Source organism: Drosophila persimilis, unplaced genomic scaffold (genome assembly GCF_003286085.1).
Source record: "Drosophila persimilis strain 14011-0111.01,24,50 unplaced genomic scaffold, DperRS2 tig00000735-arrow-arrow-pilon, whole genome shotgun sequence".
NCBI classification, from domain to species: domain Eukaryota; kingdom Metazoa; phylum Arthropoda; class Insecta; order Diptera; family Drosophilidae; genus Drosophila; species Drosophila persimilis.
In genome coordinates, this window is record NW_020825346.1 from 1071026 (window position 1) to 1093743 (window position 22718).

General features: G+C 40.7%; 1 protein-coding gene across 3 annotated transcripts in view; it reads right to left on the bottom strand.

The window, feature by feature from the left end:
• Window positions 1-3753: 3753 nt before the first annotated feature.
• LOC6599195 (disks large 1 tumor suppressor protein) overlaps window positions 3754-22718 on the bottom strand; it is a 43039-nt gene continuing 24074 nt past the window's right edge. For 2 of the 3 annotated variants that reach the window (XM_026992429.1, XM_026992430.1), the window contains 12 exons: window positions 18193-18783; window positions 18024-18132; window positions 17832-17957; window positions 15910-15997; window positions 15619-15832; window positions 15114-15527; window positions 14381-14483; window positions 11727-11771; window positions 5238-5387; window positions 4889-5171; window positions 4732-4823; window positions 3754-4678 (listed from right to left, as the gene is read on the bottom strand). In XM_026992429.1, the coding sequence (XP_026848230.1) occupies window positions 4572-4678; window positions 4732-4823; window positions 4889-5171; window positions 5238-5387; window positions 11727-11771; window positions 14381-14483; window positions 15114-15527; window positions 15619-15832; window positions 15910-15997; window positions 17832-17957; window positions 18024-18132; window positions 18193-18783 (2322 nt within the window). In that variant the 3' untranslated portion in view covers window positions 3754-4571. Of the gene's footprint in view, window positions 4679-4731; window positions 4824-4888; window positions 5172-5237; window positions 5388-8955; window positions 9102-11726; window positions 11772-14380; window positions 14484-15113; window positions 15528-15618; window positions 15833-15909; window positions 15998-17831; window positions 17958-18023; window positions 18133-18192; window positions 18784-22718 lie in introns of those variants that run through there. The other variant, XM_026992428.1, reaches the window with a different exon arrangement.

Consider the following 22718-nt stretch of genomic DNA (forward strand, 5'->3'; position numbering starts at 1 on the left):
CACAGCGTTGTGGAAGACGCTGCTTGGCGTGTTGCACGTGCCCTCGGCCTCGCTTCGCTCTTGCACTGTCCTTCGTGAAAGCCCAGATATAACGGTCTTGGACTTTGTTGGATCTGCTTGAGAACGCGTTGCAAGGGACCATCGGGATTGTATGGCTCAAGGTTCTGATGGTCGGGACTTAGGGCCAATTTGTCTGCAGAAAAAGGATGTATGTGCATAAGGACCACATCCTGGTTACTCTTAAACTACGGGGGCTCTTACGGATTCTTCGAATACGCTTCGATCCAAAAAATCGCTGAATCTGGGAAAAGAATCCCAACTTTAAAGTCTTTGTGGCCATATTTGCAAATACTTTGTTTTCGGTTAACAGAAAATTTCGAACTTTAAAAAAAATTTTTTTTTTGTTTTGTTTCTGGTAATTTTGTTCACTCGATATGTGTGGAGCCGAATTGTCTACTGATTTGGAATCTGAAAATGGCGTAGTAGCTACAAAAGTGACGGCAGATGCAACGCCTCTGATGAATGCTTGTTCCCAGAGTAGAAAATAAAGTCAGAAGCAAAGCAAAAATATTGGTATCATTACGTAGATTAATTTCGGTTTATTTCATGGTTGTTTTTTTTTTTTTTTTGTGGGTGTGAGGTGTGGGGGTCGAGTATCTTCATCTTGTGATGAACAAGTTACATTTGACATACGATAGTACATAATGATAGGCTTTTGTCACATTAGCGCCCTTCTCTCTTCTGTCTTCTCTCTGTGATAGAGTCGGATGTCTCTGCCCAGCATCACGAGCATGTACATGAGCATGTGTATTGTACATATGTATGTATTGGTTGTTGGTTTTGCCTGTTGGTGTACTCGTGTGTTCGTCGAACTGTGTGTGTATGTGTTTGCGTGTGCATATGATGTCCAGCATGCGTGCAGGATCTACTCGTGGTCTGACTTACGCGCCTGCAGCCCCACTTGATTCTTTTAGTTTCGCCTACATTATCTCTGATGAAGGTAGGATTCAGATACATAGCAAAGCTATAGATAAACCACACCCAACCGACTAGATGTGAGCAAAAACCAACAAAATTACATTTCATTAAGGCTACGTTTGGGACTATCGAAAAACCCATTGCATACTTTTGAGGGGCAACGGGTGGGCAAAGACCATTACAAAATCTATTGCCTACTTTACAGGGCAGTGGCACATAATATGCTTGTGTGTGTATTAGGGTGCGAAATATAACTGCACTGGTGCCCATATATGTATGTATATGCATGTATGTACTATGTATGTATATTTTGATCGATATTCGATAACAACAACGAAAAGAAAAGGCACAATTTTGATGAAACGCTTTCCTATGCATGCACGTATGCGTATGCGTGTGTGCGTGTGGCGCGTGTGGGTGTTGTGTGCACATAAGTAATGTTTTTTTTTGTAAATTGATAAAGAAAATCCTTTGTTTTTTTTAGCAGCACTCTGCCCTAAGCTTAGTCCTTATTTAGCTGATAGGTTTTGTTTTTGTTTTTTTGGTTTTGGATTTTTGCTAGTAAAATTCTTGCATACGATTCTAAGGCTAGGTCGAAGAGTGATTCCGGGCTTCAGGCTCTATATAGTAGTAGTAGTATGTAGGGATCTCTGCAGTCAGAAGAATTGTTTCAATTACAGATTGTTAAGCTAGGAATTTGTTCACGCGAGTGTGCGGCCAACACTCCTGCTACGAAGAGTATTATATTTTGAGCGCCGAGGTTTAGAGCAAACGAAAGTCACTTACTAAAACTAGTATGTACGGATGTAGCTGCCACCCTCTCAAGCGGTTTATCTTTTATCTAACTTACATATCTTTTGTTTTCTCTCGTATCTGTGCGTGTCAGTGTGTGTGTGTGTGTGTGTGTGATTGATTAAGAGGTTTTCATTTGTTTGAATTTTTATTTTGTTTATTACATATAAGGTTCTCTTCTCATCTTCGGTTTTGTTTTGTTTTTTTTTAGGGGGATGTTGCTTGTTTGTTTTGTTTTTTTTTCTTTGTAGATTTGAAATTATCATCATATCTTACTCCCTCTTTCTTCCTCATTCTCTTGTCGCTCTGTTATGTTTTTGTAGGTTTTTTAAATATATAAAAATTATAATGAATTTCCATTCTTGTGTATTAATTAGTATGTATGTTGGTATGTATGTATATATATTTAAAATAATATCCGACTATAGTTGTTGCTGCTGCTGCTTGTGACGTCGTCGATTCGAAATTTCGAAATTTACAAAAATTGACAAAACATACACGAAAAAAACACAAAAAATATTCATTAAAGATTAAGAGGATAAGAGAAATTCGGACAAGATAATAATAAAGTAATAATATTTATAAAAAAAAAAATAATTCGTTTTTATATGCATATTCATATTCCATATTCAATATTTCGAATAATAGTATTTAACACTCAACGTTGAATTTAGCTAAATTTCTTCTTTTTTTTTCTTGAACAAATTTCGGTAGCAATTTCATTTAATTGTATGTATGTATGTATTGTATGTGTTGTGTGTGTTTGTGTGTGTGTGTGTGTGTGCGTTGGCTATAATTCGTAAATTGATTTATATAAATTAATCAGCAAATATATAGATATCTAATTTGAGTTCCATCCATCGGCGGCTCCTCCAAATTTACTGCTTTTGTAACCTTAATACGCGGTTTCCTTTTCCATTAAACCTTTGTGTATTGTGTGTGTGTGTGTATAAAATTAGACCGCAACGGTAATCCATGTATCCTTTGTGTGTGTGTGTGTGTGTTTTATATATACTATATTTGTTTTATAGATTGTTAAATATACAATATATTCATATTCAAATCAACGCGACAACAAATTGCTTTTCCTTCTCTTCACACTTTTCAATCTCCTCATTCTCTCTTTCGAGGGAGGGAGCCTTTACCTCCGTAGTTTTTCTTTTTTGTGTGGGTGTGGGTGTTTGTGTGGCGCGTGTATATATAGTAAAATGACTTTGTAGACGCGTTTCAAAGGATTTCGCGCATGGTTGCGGACTATTTGTTAAATGTTACAGATATACACATACACATATAGCATATAGTAGTATGTGGGTGTGTTTGTGTGTGAATGAACATGGGTTCTATATATGTATTGTATGTATATGAGAAACTAGTGTCCTTTAGTTTCCTGTTTTCATTCTTTTGTATTTTGTATTTTGTATTCATACGCAGATCTTTTATTGATTTTTATTTTGTTTTGTTTTTTTCTTCTTTTCGTTTATATAGTGTTTTTGTTTTTTGTGTTGCTTGTAGGCAAAGGCGAGTGGGAAAAATTACATACATCTAACAACAAATGCACCAACGTGTTTCATCCTTTCATCATATTCATATTCATATTCATATTCATCCGTATCATAGTCGTAAATCGTTAATCGTAAATCGTTATCGTTAACGTCAGTGTCCGACCACGGTAATCGTGTAACCGTGATCGTAACCGTAATCGTGTAACTGTAAGCGCAACCGTGTAGACGTACGTGTGTGTATCCAGATGTGTGTTCCAGATCTGTACAAATCTACAGGCTACTTTGAATCATTGTCAATCAACCCCCTACCGTCAGCTATTAAACACTGTCGTACTTAAATTTATACAATTATACATTTCATTGCATAATCGTCATCATGGGTGCCTTACATATGTATGTGCTGCACATGCATGTACATATGTATATGTATATGTATATATATATATATATATATATATATATATATATAAAAAAACACATTATTCTTCAACATAACTAACTCGCTATAACTCTTGGCTCTCGTATATAAACATCAACATAAAACAAACAACATTCTAGCGCTTAACGAACGTTTCTAAGCATTTGCTTATCGATTTCTGCATCTGCCTTCCGCCTTTTGCCTCCTGCTAATGCTCTCTCTTGCCCTCTTGCTATCCATCTGCTCTCTGTTCTCTGCTTTATGCCATCATAATCAGATCTTAATATATAAGTGTGTGTGTGTATATATTATATTTCGCTTTGTTTCTCCTTATCCTTTCTCCAAACTTTGTTCTAACTAAAAACTATACACCTTTGTCCGCTTCAGTTAAACATCATCATCATCTATAATCCGTCCGTCCATGGGGGCTGTCGTCACTGTGCTGTCTGCTCTGCTCTGCTCTGCACTGCTCTGGTCTGCTTTGCTTTGCTCTGCTCTGTTCTCTCCTTCTCGCTACACGATGCCAAATGCTTTGCTCTGATGTTCCTCCTCGACTTAAACATATGTACGTTCCACTAAGCGGCGTACATCTATCTACCATCCAAATACATTTTTTGGACAATTTTTTTGCTACATTAAGTTGGCTGCTGCGGCTGCGTCAATTTTGTTTGTTTTGTTCTTAAGTCAATCGTCAAGTGTAATGGTCGTCGTGTGTCCTGTTTTGTGTACTCGTCATTTGTTTTTGTTAATTATTTTGTGATGCATCATCATCAGTGCGGCGTTTTCTGTTGCGGTTGATTTGTTGTTGCTGTATTTGTTGTTCTCGAGACTGGTCGACAACGGACTCGAGGCGGCAGTGTCCATGTTGTTGTGGCTGTTGGTCATAGAGATTCCTTGGAAGGTACCCAAATGGTTGGTCCCGACTGAGACCAAATCATTGACTTCACTTTGCTATATATCTCCTCAATGGTGTCGCCTTGGACAACGCCTGAAAGTGGAACGGTTACACGGATACTTCTTTCGAATTGTGCGCCCACTTACCCGTAAAGTATTCGCCAAACTCCTGCTCCATTTTAATCGCACGCTCATAAGTCTTCTTGGCCTGTTCCTCGGTCATACGACGATTCATCTCCCTGAAAGGTTTCGAATGGATTTAGAATTATCAGGAGATCTATATAGATTCAATTGAGTTACTCACATCACAGAGTCCACCGATTTGGGTTTAATGAAAACGGCTACCGGATAGAGCTGGGCCACCTGCAGACGCTTGATGGCATTCCCCGACACGTCCAGAATGCAGTGTTTGCCCTTCTCTGCCACCTCGCGCACACTGGCCACCGAGGTGCCATACAGATTATCATTGTACTGGCCCGCCTCGATGAACAGGTGGTTCTGAATGTCGCGCTCCATTTGTTCACGTGAGGAGACAAAGTGATAGTCACGACCATCCACCTCATATTCGCGTTTGGGCCGCGTGGTGTCTGTAATCAGATCAGATCGCACTTTAGTTTGAGGGATTACAGGGAGGGGAGGATCTCTGAACTTACGTGGCACACAAGATCCAAACTTCTCGGGATATTCAGATATTAGGTCATCGTTGATGCGATCCTTCAGGGGTCCCAGTATGATGACGGGACGCGTATAGTTGATGGACAAACGCTGCACGGCCTCGTACGACAGTACATTCTCCTCGGAGGCTGCAAAGCATGGCAAAACATTCGAATTAGGGGGCGTTTTTAGTCGTGCACGTGTGGCTAAATCATCAACAAAGTGTTCTACATGAATTTTTTGGATTTGGGATTGGATTTGGGCATCAGTGGGGAAATGGGAATGGGAGTTGGGTATAGTTTGGGCTTGGGCTTTGGGGGTATTGGATTTTGGCTTGGGAATCTACAAATCAACAGAATTTACTTCTTTCTTTGTTTTTTTTTTTTTTTAATGTTTTAATCGGGGAATACATACGAAAAGAGATGGGATAGATCGATAGATAGCTTGGGATAAAGAGTTAGATAGATAGATGGGTACAGAATAATGTCATATATTGGGGTTGTGCTCATTCTTGTCTCTACGGATTATCGGGGGGAGTAGAGGAGACAATGTCTTGTATAGTACAAATACAAGTACAAGCTGTCCACATTTACGACAGGAATTCTTTAATCGTTTAATCGTTAATCTCAAAATCAATTAGCAAATCATAACGAATTTGAGTACAGTATTCGTTTCGCTGATTGGAAATAGTTGGAACAAAAATATGACTATAAATTTAAATTTAATCAAAAAAAAAACCCCATGCCTGTCAGTAATCCTTATAGAAATTCATTTCTCTTATGGGTTACGCGAATAGCATTCGAAATAATTAAGCAAAACTCTCGCTTCTGCTAGTCCTATAACGTAGTCCCATCGGTTCATCCTAATCTCTACTTCTATCCTTCTATCTATTTCGAACTTTTTCGCCTAGACCTAGCCGCACTTTGAGGTCTTTTCCTCTTACCTTTCTGCAGATCAAACTAAGCTCGACCTGAACCTTTTAGTGTTCTATGCCACAACTAAATGGAATACCTTTTTTCGTACCTTACCCCCTTCAATAGTCCACTTTTGAATACCGTTTTCTTTGGATTTCCTTGTAATGTTATTTTAAGATATTAATTTTAAAAAATATATAAATCTGACTAATTTTTTATGTACGCCTATCAAAACTTTTTCCGTTTTACTGATACCTATTTTTTGTATACAAAAAATGTATGTCTTGTTGCGCCAATGCTTCAGTACTTTCATCACTCATACACAGGACATGTATGTTGCTGTTTTTTTAAATTCTCAGGCATCCTTTATTGGAGCATTCGTTTGTGCGTATCAATCATCAATGTACAGAGATACTATGTACGTAAACCCACCATCGCCTATCATCTTTAGCTTTAGTTTTGGTTAAACAGTTTCCAATTAGCGAACATCTACTGTACAGCTAGCCGGGGATTGGGGTAAAATCAAGAAATTGATCAAATGAAACGTTATACTACGTTAATGATGTACATTTGATGTTCAAATGAGGCATGGGTGGCAAGGGACAAAGGGCACGGGGCACGGAGCACTCCTAAACTGTGTGGCAGGGGGTGGGGTTGAAAGGGCTTAAGAAAATATGCAATATATATAGAATATTTACTATAGAAATCGAAATTAAAACCGGAAAACCTAAATGTAAATGCAATAATCGTGACAAATGCAAAAAATGTTTACTTCAACACGCTGATGTACGGATATATGTATATATAATGAACATACATACGTTATACATTCTATTTATAGTTACGATATGGGAAGGGCGTTCGATCTACGGGGGAAATCAACTACGTTCGAGTATTGTATGGGGGAAGGACACACACTTGATGTATGATTACATTTACACAAGTTACATACTACATACACACTACATGACATCATGATGTTTACATACATGGCACACACAAATACATACTTACGACACATAAACATAATGTGTGTGTGTGTTTGTGTGGGTTTGTGGAGTGTGTGTATTTATTTTTGGGTGTGTTTTTTGGTTTTTTGATGTATAAAATATTATAAATATCTGATAATTATCTGATCTGAGGATTAGCTTAGGTGAGAGTTTCCTCTCGGGGGATGTTTCGTTCTCGAAGGGAAAAACACACAATCGAACCACCGTTTCGTGGGGTTTTACCATGAGATAGTTTAACGTAAGGGAAGGTACGGGGAGTGTTTTTTGTCATTTACTCACTGTGTTGGTTCACACGCGGTTCTGTTCTGTTGAGGCTCGTTTCGCCGATGGACTTACGATTTTTTTTTTGCAAAATATACAAGGACTAGAACGGGGTAGGATCCGCCCCCTCTTGAGAGAAGACATTTGCAAAAATAAGACTTGTTTTGCTCACACAATGCATACAATTCGTTTATTTCAGATTTAGATATCAGTTTTCAGGAGCTAAGGCTCTCTCCCCCACCCCACCCACACGGAGAATACATTTGAGAGTTCGAGGGAGGGGCACATATCGTATCGGAAAGAGCTTTTGTTGTTTGTAGAAGAGTACTATGTTCTATTCGGTTCCTGGAGGTTCTTAGGGCGGGGCTCATCAAATCAAAAACCAAAATGATCGTTGTTCGGTGAGGAGAAGATCATGCAACACGGGACACGAGCAACAATACTGATGTAAAGGTGATGTGGGGATCAAAATCAAAGCAACGTCTACTGCGGCAGAACACAAACAGAATGCAGAAAATGCCAAAAAGCTACTACTCAAGTGTGCTTTCAATTCATTCAATTGATTTGCTTTTGATTGGTCGGGCTGGGCAACGATACAAGGTGTGTGCTCAAGGGTGTGGCTGTGGCTATGGGTGTGGCTATGGGTGTGTTTGGAGTGTGGAGTGTTCCAGGGGTGAAGGATCACATAACTAATTTGCTACGAACTGAACGCGTCATTCGATGCTATGGAATTATTCAACACTGGACAAAATTCTAAAAAAAAAAAAAAAAAAAACAATACAAAACAAAACAAAACTATAAGGACTGTTCTTTCAAGTTCTAAGAAAAGATAAAGAAAAAGAGAGAGATTCCTATTCCAGTACTAAAACGAATTGGGGAACATGAGCTCTCAGAAAGTGGGGAGAACGTAAGCATAAGCAGGTAGTTCTACAGATGATCTATAAGGAAAGAGTAGTAAGTAGTAAGTACTGCTTCTCTTCAATTTTGTATAGCAAACCCGCCAAACACTTTGGATTCCAAATATTTAAGACCCCATTTGAAAATGTTATCCTATGAAAATCTGGCAGACTCTAGAAATGTTCTTCTCTAAGTGTTATACGATGGAGATGGGTATATTAAGTGGACAAGGAGACAGAGAGACGGAAAGACAGAGAGAGAGAGAGAGAGAGAGAGAGAGCAAGAGGAAGAGCGAGAGCGAGAGAGTAAGACAGCATGAGAGTGAGAGACAAAGCAAGAGATAGGCAAAACTCAAAGAAGGAACGAAAAAAAAGAAGAACAAAAACATAACCAGAAGAATAGGAATATAGTAGATCTTGCAAAAATTTTGGATTTCATTGTATTCGGAACTAAAAAAAAAATTATATATATATTTCAATTTCATTCTTTTTGTTTTTCTTTTGTTTTACAGAAATAAAAAAAAAATTGTTTACTATTTTTTTTTTAAAGTTTGTTATTGTTTAAAAAAAAAAAATTATATCTTTGTTGATTTTTCTTTTTTAATATAGTAGTATATATTTTGCTGTTGGTTTTGGTTGATTTTGTTTTTTGGTTGTTTTTGGTTTTTGTTTTTTGTTTTTTTTTCAGTTGCTCGACTTACGATAGTCAGCATCGCTATTCTCCAAGTAGATCAGAGTTATCTGCTCCATATCGGGTAACTCCACTCTGTAGATAATCTCGCCTGACGTTTCGTTCGTATTTGTGATGTACGATGTACGATGTACGAGAGGGGTTGGTTGATACACAGATATACAGAAGAATTTAGTAGTAGTCGAATTTTTGTTGTTGATTGCAGTATTATCGATCGAAGGAGCGAGGATCGAGGAGCGAGGATCGGAGCGGAGCGGAGCGCATGGTGGTATACAAATATATGTGTATATATATATATATTTATATATGAGTTGTCATTTTGGATTGTTGATTGGTTTAGTTTGTTGTTTGTTTGTTGATTGATTGGTTGGTTGGTTGGTTGGTTGGTTGGTTGGTAGATTGGTAGATTTGTTGGTTGTTCATTTGTTGTAGAGATCAATATATATTTAGAAGATATATAAATATATGTATGGTGTATGTTTTAGATCAGTAGGAATTTTCGTGAATTCAAAAACAAAGATTGTAACGAAATCAAATATTATTTGGTTGTTGGTTTTGTTTGTTGTTCCAGATAGATCATATATATATATTATATATATATATAAATATATATATAGATAGAGATATAGACGGGTTCAGATATAGCGAGCGAGAGAAAGACAGAGTAGGACACGTGAAACGAACGTTTAGATTCGATGACGCACACACCACAGTAGCAACAGTAGTAGATATAGTAGTAGTAGTAGTAGTAATAGTAGTAGTAGTAGATTGATTCGTAGACGAAACAGTTGTTTTGAGGATAGTAGTAGAAGTAGTAGTAGTAGTAGAAGTAGAAGTAGAAGTAGTAGTAGTTGCAGTAGTGGGAAACACAAGAAGTAGTTCAGAAGTAGTTTCGCACAGACACAGGGGTTTGGTTGATTGGTTGGTTGGTTGTTTGGTTAAAAGAAGTATCAAAAAGAAAAAGAAGAACAAAAATACCAAAGATTAACAACAGATCGAATCGATTATATGTAGTATTTTCAAGTCTTTTACTGTCTGAGTGCGTGAGTAGTGCGTGGATTTTGGTGTCTGGCTTGTCTGATTTTATAGTAAATGTTCCTTTTTTTTTGTTGTTTACGAGAGGAGAGGTGTTTTGCGTATTCGAATGTGGTATAAGTATAATGTTGAGGAGAGAGAGAGTAAGCGAGAGATTGTAGAGATCGAGATCTGACTGTAACACGAAAAAAAAAAAACATAATCTTGCAAATCGAAAAAACAACGTGAACACCTTCGGGATCTTCTTCATCGGTGGTTTGTCGTTTGGAGATGTTATATGTGTGTATGCGTACATAGATATAGATCGTAATCGTAATCATTAGCATAATTCATCATTCCGATCAATATTCTAGATGATTTTCTATGCTCAGTATTTATGTAGACACACAGACATACGCTAGAGGCGTACATTCACATACAGATACGATACATACGGATGTTGTATTCCATTCAAGCTATACATATTGTATACATATATGGTGTGGTATATATGTATGTACGGTATGTATGTATGTATGTGTGTACATTTTAATGAATCGAGTATTTATTTAGATTTATCTATCATCCATACATTAAGTCGAGTCGAGTCGATTGTATGGAAACATTGAAGCACGACGTTGATAAACATACGGATACATAACACGATAAATAACAACGTATATCGAAATGTTGATGCGATAGATTATTAGCATTTGGTATCGTTTATCGGTATGTTTAGATGTCCGAAAGGATGTATGTGTATGCTCAAAATCAAACAGATACGAATCAGAAAAACCCAAAAATGTGTGTTTGTCAAGCCCTGCATGTATCTGGTATGAACATAGTGCCTTAATCACGATGTCCTTCGTGATGTACATTTTGTATACGTCTAACGATTGCTACTGCACCAATTTCTGTTGCACATTCCGAGGATGTAGATGAATATCTTATGATGTACATCAAAATATGTATCTTTAAAGTTTCATCAATGCTCATCAGCACCAGCAAAATTTAACTGAATTGGCCGTGCACCTAACGAAACACTAAATGTACATCGCAATTAAGGAACTATAGCCATAAAGGGTTTGTTGTTGTCCCAAATATATATTATATGTATGTATAATATACAGGTGTACATATACACAGAAAACATTTAAGAATAATATAGTACGAAGATGTATAATGTACGTAATGTATGTCACAAATAAACACGGAACACAAAACGGTATTCATATGTAAAGATGAAGGATGGCGTGGATGAGGGGATATTTATAATGGGAAAATGTAATGTACCAATTAATATGTAGACATGGTGATGTACAGATGACTGTATGTGTTATGTATGTGTGTGTGTGAAGTAACAACGAAAGACCGCTAGCAAAAACTAATACGTACTAATATGTATGATGTATGCATGTACGTAATATGCACGTGTGTAGATGTGTATGTAGATATACGCGTATATATAGGTACTACATGTGTACGAGAGTATGTAGAGTAGATGTAGAGAGTAGAATTTATGTTATTTTCATGTATGTATCTATGTACGAGTAGATGTAGATGTATGTATATGTATATTGTATGTTCATGTGGATATTCTCAGATTTATATAGTAGTATATGAATGTAAATATATGTATATAGCAGCAGATATAAGTAGTATATGTAGTATATATGTATATATTCTTCTATCGAGTACATACCTCCTTCAGCATTGGCATCGTCTTGTGTGTAGCAAAGCATAAAAGCTAGAAAAATTAAGAGAAAAAACAAAGGAGAAACCAAAAAGAGAGGAGAAACAGAGTGAGAGAGTTAGAGTTAGAGAGAGAGAGAGAGAGAAAAAAGAGAATGTTTTGGTCAGATTAAAACAGAAGTGGCAGTGGAGATCGTTTCATTTCGATACGATACGATTATTAATAATTATAGTATATTGTATATTTTTTTTAAATTCTTTTTTTAAGTTTTGTTGTTGGTTTAAAATGATTGTACCCCGAATGGTTCTAGTTGCACTTGATGTAGATGTACACTTGATGTACTACGGATAGGGAAGGAAAATAACCATCTGGGGACACACGACATAGGAGTATCCATCCCGCCTCTAAATGGTTCTCCTTGCATTGATACACATGCATATGTGGTGCTGCTGTAGAAGAACTATCTAGACTTCTGGAAGAATCATTCCTTCACAATGGAAAACCCAAGATGGTTTTCTCAAAATGTTTGATCATCATTCTTGGGTTCAGCGGAATACATATGGAAGAATGGAATGGAAGAACCCATCCATCCATTGATGGTTCTCTGATGAACTCTGATGAACATGTGATGTGCTGTTTAAAGAACCATTTCGGATCCCTAAGGTTCGTCTTCTATTGTTTTTTACGGTATTGATATTGTATAGAACGCGATGAGAGGGTCGATTGAGGGTCGCGTTGTAGCCGAAGCAGTGGTGTACGAGACAATTGATGAAGGCGGCCGGAACATTGATTGGGAGTGGGAACACACACAGAGTAGGGTGTATAAGTACGAGTAGTGTAGAGAGAACAGCAAAAAGTAGTACGTTTCAGAGTGTTTAGGCAGCAGGAGAGAGAAAGCATTTTAAATAAACCGAAAATGTTCGTTTTGATGATGTTTTTTTCGCTTAATGATTCATACATATATCTGATAGGATAGGATGTACAATGTAATGTGTAATATGTGTGGGTGTATGTGTGTGAGTGCAACTCTGCCGCTGAAGGACACACTCTTTTGGGGTACAGAATTAACGAGTAGCTTAGCGCCCAAAGACTAATAGACTTAGTAGTAGATATACAAATCGATGTTCCATGATCTCCCATGATAGTACTTGAACAAAACTAGCTAATGGTTAATATATAGCCCATAGCTTATTCCATACAAAGTGCAGATGTGTGTGTGTGTGTGTTTGTGTTTACCAACACTAGACCGATTGAGAGTGGGACAGGGAGAAGAACCGAAAGCCCCTTTAGTTTTTGTACATGATACGAGAATTCTGGTGCTAACAGATAAATATATTCATGTGGCATGTTGTAAGTATCCGCTTTCCAAGCGAAGGATCTGGATGCGTTTATGTTTGGATGCACTTACGTTGCGGTTCGTTCGCCTGATTGTTGTTGACACTATTTATGTCTATCTCGCTGGTGCTGCTCACAACTCCATTGACTGCCCACAGATCGTGGCAGTTTCAGTAGGGATTCGGCAGGGGTTTGTTCGGTTCACGGATAACAATGTGTGTGCAAAGGTAAATGTGTGCGTGTGTGTGTGTGTGGTGTTGGTCCATCATCGATCGGTTGTTCATCCAAAGACGGGCCACATGGATGGTATGTAGATTTGTAGATTGTATGAGCAGTGTACACATTGGACATCGTCACATCACAGTTTTTGAATGGTTTGTAACCGGTTCGGAACGGGTGTAAAAATAATATGAAAATAAACAGAAACATAAACATAAATGATGTAAAATGATTAACAAAACACATTCATGGAACAACAGAACGTTAACCGAAAGGGAAACAATATTCAAATTTAAAAATAAATACAAAATAAGGCTCGAATATGGGATACTATGATATGGAATACTTTAGCCAACAAAAAATATTTACATACAAAAAATTTAACAAAAATTTTACATCCACAAAGGCTGACATTTTTGTGGCTAAAATAGAAAAACGAAGAAACAGAGAAAACCGGAAAAATCACGAAAAAAATATAAAAAAATATTAGAATATAAAGTACTTTAGCCCCAAAAAAAAGGTGATTTTTTGGGGCTACAGTGTTCCAGAAAAAACTGAGGATTGTGCATGTTTTCTTTCCATTTTTTGTCGGTGCTTTCACAGAAGATTCTGCACGCCCAACAAGTACAACAAAAATACTCTTCTCCAGACACACACACACACAGAGAAACACGCACATACCTTACACCCACGCATACAGACAAGCCCACAGAAGCACACATACAATGGCACACACTCAATGTTTCAATAGAGAGAGAGAGAGAGAGGGTGGCAGAGTGAGAGAGAGAGATAGACTAAGAGACAGAGCGACAAAGAGAGAGAGGGATCTTGTTAAGCCTTAAATTTAAACAACAATTAACTAGTAAAACGATATCCTTCTTCGATTGAGTTTAGTTATAGACTACGCGAGTAGCAGAGTATCTTCTCCGAGTATTTACTGCAGTGTCGTCTCCGGAGATTAACGGGCGAGAGATAGAGAGAGACAGACAGAGAGACGGATGGAGGAAGACGAGAGACAGACGGGCATGGCTGACTGTCCGGCTGTCTGGCTGTTGGCTGGCTTCCCCTTTGGTTGGTTGGTTTGTTCCCCGGTTCGATTGTCTACTTACGCTCTTGGTCGCTGCCATCTTCATTCTTTTCATCGCGACTCTTCATAAACGGAAATTTGCGCGAGAATGTGAAATTCTTTTTCTTTCGATCCAATGTCGATTGCTGCAAAAGAACCAAGAATATTTCGTGCTTTAGTTAGGGATCTATAAATGGATGGGCAGTGCGTTACAAGAACTCTACGTTTTACTATCGAAATTGGTAGGGGCCCACCGAATGTGCTTTTCGAATACCATTCGAGATATTCGAGACTATTCAAGACTATTCGAATCCATTCTCGAATCTCCTGCTATTTGTAGCTTCTCTTCATGCAACATTCCTCTTGGATCATTCGAATATCGACAGTTTTTAAGATGCGATCTCACGAAATCGTTGAATAGACAATCCATAAATTTTGGATTTCGGTTAGAAGACACCTAAATGTGATAGGTAGAGACCTTTAACATGCTCGCTCTCATCTACGAGTACAATTTCGGCATAGAAGTTATCAGAAAACATATTTTTTCCATTCAATTAAAATCATAGAAATATCTGAGGTGTAGATGCATCCTTCTCTGGGATTTATAACCTTTTATCTAGTCCTCCAGAGCTCTGACTTGTACGATTCTCAGCGATATCTCTCTCCGAATATGTTTCAGAGTCGTCTAAAGCAGAATTTGTTCCGCTACTATTTTCAAACTATAGTTTTGCAACGCACTGTCGTCCCTTGGATGGTTTTTGGTTGTTGTTCCTCACCTTGTCTAGATTATTATTGGCCGCCGCATGTCCCTGGAACTTGACGCTACGATCCCGTGCCCGCATTTTGCGCTCCCAGCGCCTCTTCGATGGCACAATACCGATTTGCTCGTCCTCGTTGTCGCCCAAGACACGTCGCGCCTGCCACCACTCATCGTCGGAGGCGTTCGTCACGTGCAAGATGTCGCCATGCTTGAAGGGCAGTCCCCGCGACGGCAGTCCATCGTCTCGATTCGGATCGTAATCGAACAGGGCCCGAACATATAGCGAACGCTTCTGTGTGGTCCGCAGCAAGGTGCCAGAGCCCCCAGCCCCGAGGGCGGCCTGCTGTTTCAGCTCCTGAATGCGAGCCTCAAAACGATTATATTCCTCGGGTCGGTACTGTGCCACCAAGGTGACAACGCCGCCAGATGTCTGCCACAGCGAAAAGAGAGAGAGAGAGAGAGAGAGAGAGGGATCGAATTTAGAAGCATTTTGTGGTGGGGAGAGCACCGCTGGAACTCACTTTAAGCGCCTGAGCGGCCTCCTCGTGCGTGGCATGCGTCAGATTGGCATTGTTAACGCTGAGCAGCTGATCGCCGCGCTTCAGCTCAGAGCCCAGATCCGCTGGTCCGCCGGCCAGTATGAACGACACGTAGATCCCTTGGCCATCCTCGCCGCCAACAATGTTGAAGCCGAGTCCCTGTGGGCCCTTCTGTATGGTGATGGTGCGCGGTTCTCTGTGGAGTAGGAAAACAAAGCAAATCAAAGATTAAAATCGTATTAGGGGGGAGCCGAAGGGTAGGGGTTGGCTCACCTGGTTATATCCTCGGTGCTGACGGCGCGCGGTGTGCCAGGCGGGACAGCGGCCAGGACATTCGTGGATGCATATCTCGAGCCGGGCTCTAAGATGGGATTGGATTGGTTTTGGGATTGATTTTCGATTATCGGTTGATGCCACACAAAGTTTTCGAGGAATGAGAATTAATTATTAAACAAATGAGACAGAGATTGAGAGACAGAGACAGGGACAGGGACAAGAGACAATAGATAGAGATAGAAAGAGTAAGATAGAGAGAGAGAGAGTAAGAGAGAAAGTTAAAGGTTATTTAAAGCTTTTCGAGAGAGAGAGAAATGAGACATCTGGCGGGGGGGGCAAAATTTGTACCCCCAAAAAGAGGAAATATATATTTCTTGGGGTTAGAAGAGAGACAGAGACAGAGACAGACAGAGAGAGAGAGACGTAACAAAAGCACAAAACAAAAGGAACACGCAACGAAGAGCAGAAAGATAAGACAGAGAGAGTGAGAGAGAGACGGGGAGTAAGAGAGGCAAACAAAAACACAGAGAGACAGAGAGAGAGAGAGAGTGAGAGAGAAAAAGGGGAAATATAGAGAAACAGAGAAGAAAGAAGAAACAAAACGGGACACAACACAAAACAAAAAAGAAAGGACAAAAAAAAACACAAGTTTTCTTTTATATATATATATATATATATGTATTTTCCCCCAGACCACCCCCCCTCTCCACACGCATACACACAGACACCCGCGCACACAACCACCCACACGCATACACACATCCAAACACAGGCACACGCGCACACACACACGCACAAACAGCAAAAGAAATGCAACAAATAGAGAGATCGATTGATCCGATAGATCAAGAGAACACACAACTCTAGCGATTAATTATCGATTGGCATAACATATCAACAGCACACGCGCGGGCACTAAAAGGGTGAGGGGAGAGGCAAGCCTTAGGTGGGGGGGGGGGGGAGCAGCTTTCTGAAGGACTGAAGGTGTACACTACAAGGGGGGGTGTGGCTGGGTGGCTTGGTGGGGGGGGGGGGGGGGGCTAGGGGAGGATGGACAGCAGCAGCATAGCGCTGGGTTTCCAACAACAACAACACGAAATCGTTCCGCAAGTAGCAGCAATACGGGCGGTGGCGGGGCAAGGGGCTATGGGCTATAGGCTATAGGCTATAGGCTACAGGCTGGATAATACGTGGTGTAAATGGATGGATAGAAGATGATTGATCCGACAGGAGAGAAATTGGAAAAGGAAGTTGGATAGATGAATAGATGAATGAACGATTGCAGCACCTCCCCCCCTACCACTCTCTGGTGGAAGGGAAGGCTTAGCTTCGCTTATGTGGGGGAGAAATAATAAAAAGTGAGCTGGTGGGTGGTGGGTGGTGGGGGGGGAATGGGTTACAAATAAAATAAATAAATCGCTTACGGCGCGGCAGGGGCGGTGGTGATTGGGAACGTATTGTTGTGGTGGATTGTTCAGCATTGTTTACAAGCATTGGCATAGCGCTCTTATAGAAGGAGGAGGCAGATGCAGATGCAGATGCAGATGCAGAAGCGTTTATTGCTGCAACTGCAACTGATGTCTGGCTGCCACTGCCACTGCCACTGACACTGCTGCTGTTGACGGTATTATTATTATTATTATTATTGTTGTTGTTGTGACTGTGACTGTGGCTGTGGCTATTGGCATTGCCCAAGCTGCTTAAAATGCTACTGTTGTTGCTTGTGTTGTTGGTTGTAGTGTGGTTGCTGTTGCTGTTGTTGATTGTGGTTGCAATGACTGATGCTGTGGCTGTGGCTGATGCTGGGACATTTACTGATGCTGGTGGGACTGATGATGGTAGTGATGCTGCTGCTGCTGATGCTGCTGCTGCTGCTGTTGATGAATCAACAACCGTTTGTCCAACACTTGTAAGCGCACCTGTCGACTGAGAGTTCACTTGCTGTTGTTCCTTCACTTGGCTTTGGCTTTGGCTCGTCGCCAGCTGGGATTGTGACTGTGATAGCTGCTGTTGCTGCAGCCCTGCTCCTGCTCCTGCTCCTGCTGCTACTCCCGCTGTGGATCCTGTTCCTGCTGCTACACCCGCTGTGGATCCTCCAGACTGTGAGGCACTGCTGGTCAAATGCTGCGTCTTGCCCACAATCAACGTCACTTTATCCGTAATGGACTTCAATGTGGCCACCGCCAGCTCGTGCGTTACATTCTCCAGATTCTTTTCGCTCTAAAAAACGGAGAGACATTAGTTTATTTCGAATAGGGCCATACGACATATGTACGTTACCCCATTAGTGCGCACTGCTATAAGCTTATCGCCGATGGAGAGCCGACCATCCACACCGGCCGCTCCGCCGTCCATTAGCTTCGTCACATAGATGCCATTGTCGCCGGGTATGTGCTGATTGCCAATGCCCCCGGCTATGGAGAAGCCCAGACCCTTGCCGCCCTTGACCAGATCGATTTCAATCACCTTTGACCCACCGCCCGCTGAACCACTGTCACGGGCATCGCCAGCTGTGGCGGCGGCGGTGCCTCCTGCTGCTGGCGAAGTGGCCGCTGTGGCTGTGGCCGTGGCCGTTCCGCGTTTTCGTTTCACATGCAATTTGACCGCATTGCCAGCCTTTTTGAGCGCCTCCACGGCCGAGGCGTGCGGCACATCCACCACAGAGACATCGTTCACAGAGACAATGATGTCGTTGATGCTCAAGCGACCATCGGCGGCGGCTGCACCGCCGGATATCAGTTTTGTGATGTAAATCGATGTGTCCGTGCCAATGTGCGGATTGTCTGTGCCGCCGGCAATCGAGAAGCCCAGACCAGAGTTTCCACGCTCCAATTGTATGTCCTCGTACAGCCAGCTATCGTCGCCATTCACCTACAACAATTGCCATTCGCCCCGAGGGAGAGAAAGAAAGAGACAGAGACAGAGATTAGGAATATAGTCATCAACAGGTTTACGGGTGTTTTACAGAGAAGGAAGGACAAATGCTGCATGGATTATGGTTACATAACATATTCTATAATCATTCCAAGTGGACCAAAAATAATCACAAAACTCTCGAAAACGTATACAAAAATACACAATAGAATTCTAGAATATCTTTTTTTATATATTTTAAGAGACAATTTTAAGGTTTTGAAGTTCGTTTGTCCATAATTTAGCCATGGTTTGGTTGGCGAGACTTTTACGATAGTTTTTACAAGATAACATTCGTTTTTCGTAATCGTTTAGCGATACTTTAGTCATGACTTGGGTTTATTTTCGCCAAAGGCTCGTTTCTGAGTCGTTTTAGGGTCGCTCGCGGATATTTCCCACTTCCAAGGTGAAATTTACAAAGATTTTACGATACGTTTTCGCTTTTTTTCGCTGATCCACTTGGTATACGATTATATCGACCACCTTTTTGCGATGTATGTTTATGTTCCATTTCTTAATGGATTTTATAACAATTTTGTGGCAAAAAGGGGTCGATTATATACTCGTATGTAGATGTATGAGTGTTTGTGTTAGTGTAAGTATTGATGTGTGTGTATGTGAGTGAACAATAAATGAATTACAAATATACACATATATTCCTGGAATGAGACTATGCCAAAAACGCACACACACTTTGCTTGCAACACCTTCGCTTGGGGCACCCATGGCAGGTGTTAGGCTGTGGGTTAGGCAATAAAATACGAATACGAATACGAGTACACAAAAATCACAACAAACATGGACAACAAACAAGAGACCACAAACAGAGAACAAAAAAATGCGAATGCGAATGCGAGAATGCGTATGCGTGAGATGGGGGGGCCACTGGGGCTCCCCCCCCCTTCCATCACAGTTCCTTCCAAATCGTTCCTTACCTTTGCCGAAGACGCCTTGTGCAGCTGTTGTTGGTTTTTGTTTGGTTTGCAAAGAGTGTTGCAAGGAGAAAAAGGAGAAGAATTGATTTTTTTAGTGCATTTTGCATATGACATTATATTTCCCCATATCCCCCTTAGACCTTAGACCCCCTTCTCCCAGATCTGCCATACACAAGCCCAAAAAAAGGTACAAAAACCACATACATCCATACATGTCGTGTACATGACTGACAAGGGTTTATTTTCTGTTGCATTTGCTGTTGCTGGACTGCTACCAAAAGTCCACAAAAAAACCAAATCATGTCAATGTCTTATTGCATCTCTCTCTCTCTCTGGTATTCCGTCCGTTGCACATTAACATTTGCGTGTGTGTGTTATGGGCTGTGTTGTGTTTCTCAATTAACAGGCATACCCCAAAATGGCAACAACATCTTGCCACACATTTCTAAGACGAGAGGGGGGGAGGGGGTTAGCAGGCGGCGGCTGATGCCTGGTTATGGCATCGTTAAATGAGTTCAATTGATTAGCAGCCAAGTGTAAATGAATTCATCAACCGCATTAACCCCAAAAACAGAAAGAGAGAATGAGAGAGAGAGAAAACAGCGTAAGTGCAGTGCAAAAGTGGGAGTAGCTCTCTCTCTCTCTCTTATTAGTTCCTAAATATACATATTGCTCCAATTAACCCACTGAGACCTGGGTCAAGTCGAGTATTCTTTGCCTAGGGAAGCTTCAGCTAGCAAATGTTCCCATGGAAATGCCTTTGCAAACTGGAGAGTGGAGTGAAGAGTGTACAGGCCTTATATGGGCATCCAAAATGCAGTTGGAATAATTTGGCCATAGTTAAGCGAAGCTTTTTATTTTTCTATTGGTTCTTTAAGGAATCTACACCAAACAGATCTTTTACTCTTTTCGAAACAATCTACTGCTTTCCTTCCGCTACTGCTTCTTAAGGGGCACTCCTTGCACTGCTTTACATTTGCGAAAGCTACCTCCAACACCTGAAGCGGGGTGCTTTGAAGCTCAAGACTCGAGAGGAACAAGCGAATGCTGTAAAAAAAATTCCCGAAAATAGTACAACAACAAAATACATGGTGTGTGCTCGACTCGAGTTTCGCTGGTTTGAGTGTTACCCAGAATGTTTCCATAATCCGAAACTTAAGCTGATTTTTGGGGTGCTTTTTGCTACAGAAACCCCGATGATCGGAAACGATTTTCGCAGATATTTGAACAGCTAAAACGATGTGTAATTTCAAGCAGCAAATTTTCAAAGAAGAACCCAAAACCTTTTTCTTAAAGTCCCGAGCCCCAGTCTCCGATATTCGTGTCGTGTCTTTTGTTCGACTTCCGTTCGACAGTTTTTTAAAAAAGAGTAAATTATAAATAGGTAAAAATTACATCATAAAGTTAACAATCGGAACCTCTATTAAGTGGGAGAGACCGCGAGGGGGTGGAGGAGAACCCTAACACATACCGAAACGAAAAGAAACGAAACCAAACCAAAGAAAAGCCCCAAGAAGAAAAAACAACACGCAGCAAGCATTAACGAGGCCAAAACAAAGGTGGCGGCGGCATGGCAGAGGCAGTGACAGAGGCAGGGCACATGCCAAGAGACGTTGAGAGAGGGAGAGCGTGGTCGAAGCTTTAGATACCCTTTACATATCTGACAGATATGCCCCCTTGCTTTCGATCGGTCATCCATTTGCAGATGCTTACGGAAATCAAACAATGCCCCCCCTTCGAAAGGGTATCACAGAAGCACCTGCACACCCTTGAAAATTCTGGGCAACTGGCTGGCACTAGGCGCTAGGCACCAGCAGAAAGCAGTCGTCATAGAATCATATCGCCAGCAGTCGCAGCTATATCTTATCTATGATAAACATAGTAGAAACTATGCTGTGGCTTTAAGTCCACCCACCGGGACTGGCACTGCCACTGGCACTGGCACCGTCACAGGAAGGAGGAAGTGTACAGCAGAACCGCCACCGCCACCGCAACCGCAGCGACGGAAGATACAGTTCTTGTGCAATCCACAAACATCACAGTGGTGGCAAGAAATATTGAGAGGCACAAATCTCTTCTCCAGAAAACCTGATTGGCAAAATGTCACTCACGTGTCAGCGTTGAAATAATGAAAAGTCAAATGGCAGAATGATTTTATGCAGTGTATCAATTCGCCTATGGTAACATTTTAACAGAGCAAATCAATCTTCTACAGTATGGGAGGCCACACCCTGCACTCTTTCTTCTTATCTACCCCTTCTTTCACTGGATATTCGTAACAATTTCAATGTTTTTTATTTACAAATTTCCAAAGCAAACCCATAACCAAACCCAGGGTTAAATATTATTGGATTTTGCATTCAAAGCATGTCGCTAATACGCCAGCCCTTGCCTTCGAGACAATAATCAAATGTTACTTAATCCGAATTACACCGACACAGATACAGATACAGATACTACACGTACCCGTCCGTAGATACATACAATGTACAGTCCGTGCGTGTTTATTAATCAACAATTTCATAAGATGCGCAGCCATCAATCAATTTTCGATAGGAAAATCTCGAAAGAAAAATATTAATTCTTGGAAAAAGAAATCTGGGGAGAGGTTTCAGTTCCTCCCCTCCCCCCATGAAGAGTTTTAGGCTCAGAAAAAAATGAATAATTGATAATCCTTGTTCCTCTGGTATTTTTATTGCATTTTCTATCACTGAGAGTAGACGGCAATCGGTGTTTCTTCAATTCCAGATACTGCGGATGCACAATGCACACTTGCACACTTCATTGATCGCATAAATATCTGACAGATTGCCCTGGAAGGGGGGGAGGGGTATTGGGAAAGGGAAGTGATGTGATATAAGGTTGTGGGTGGATGGGGACTGACGTGATGCGATGTGACGATCGGCAGCAGTCGAAACGAGGCGAAACGAGACGGGACGAGACACCTGCGCAAATCGA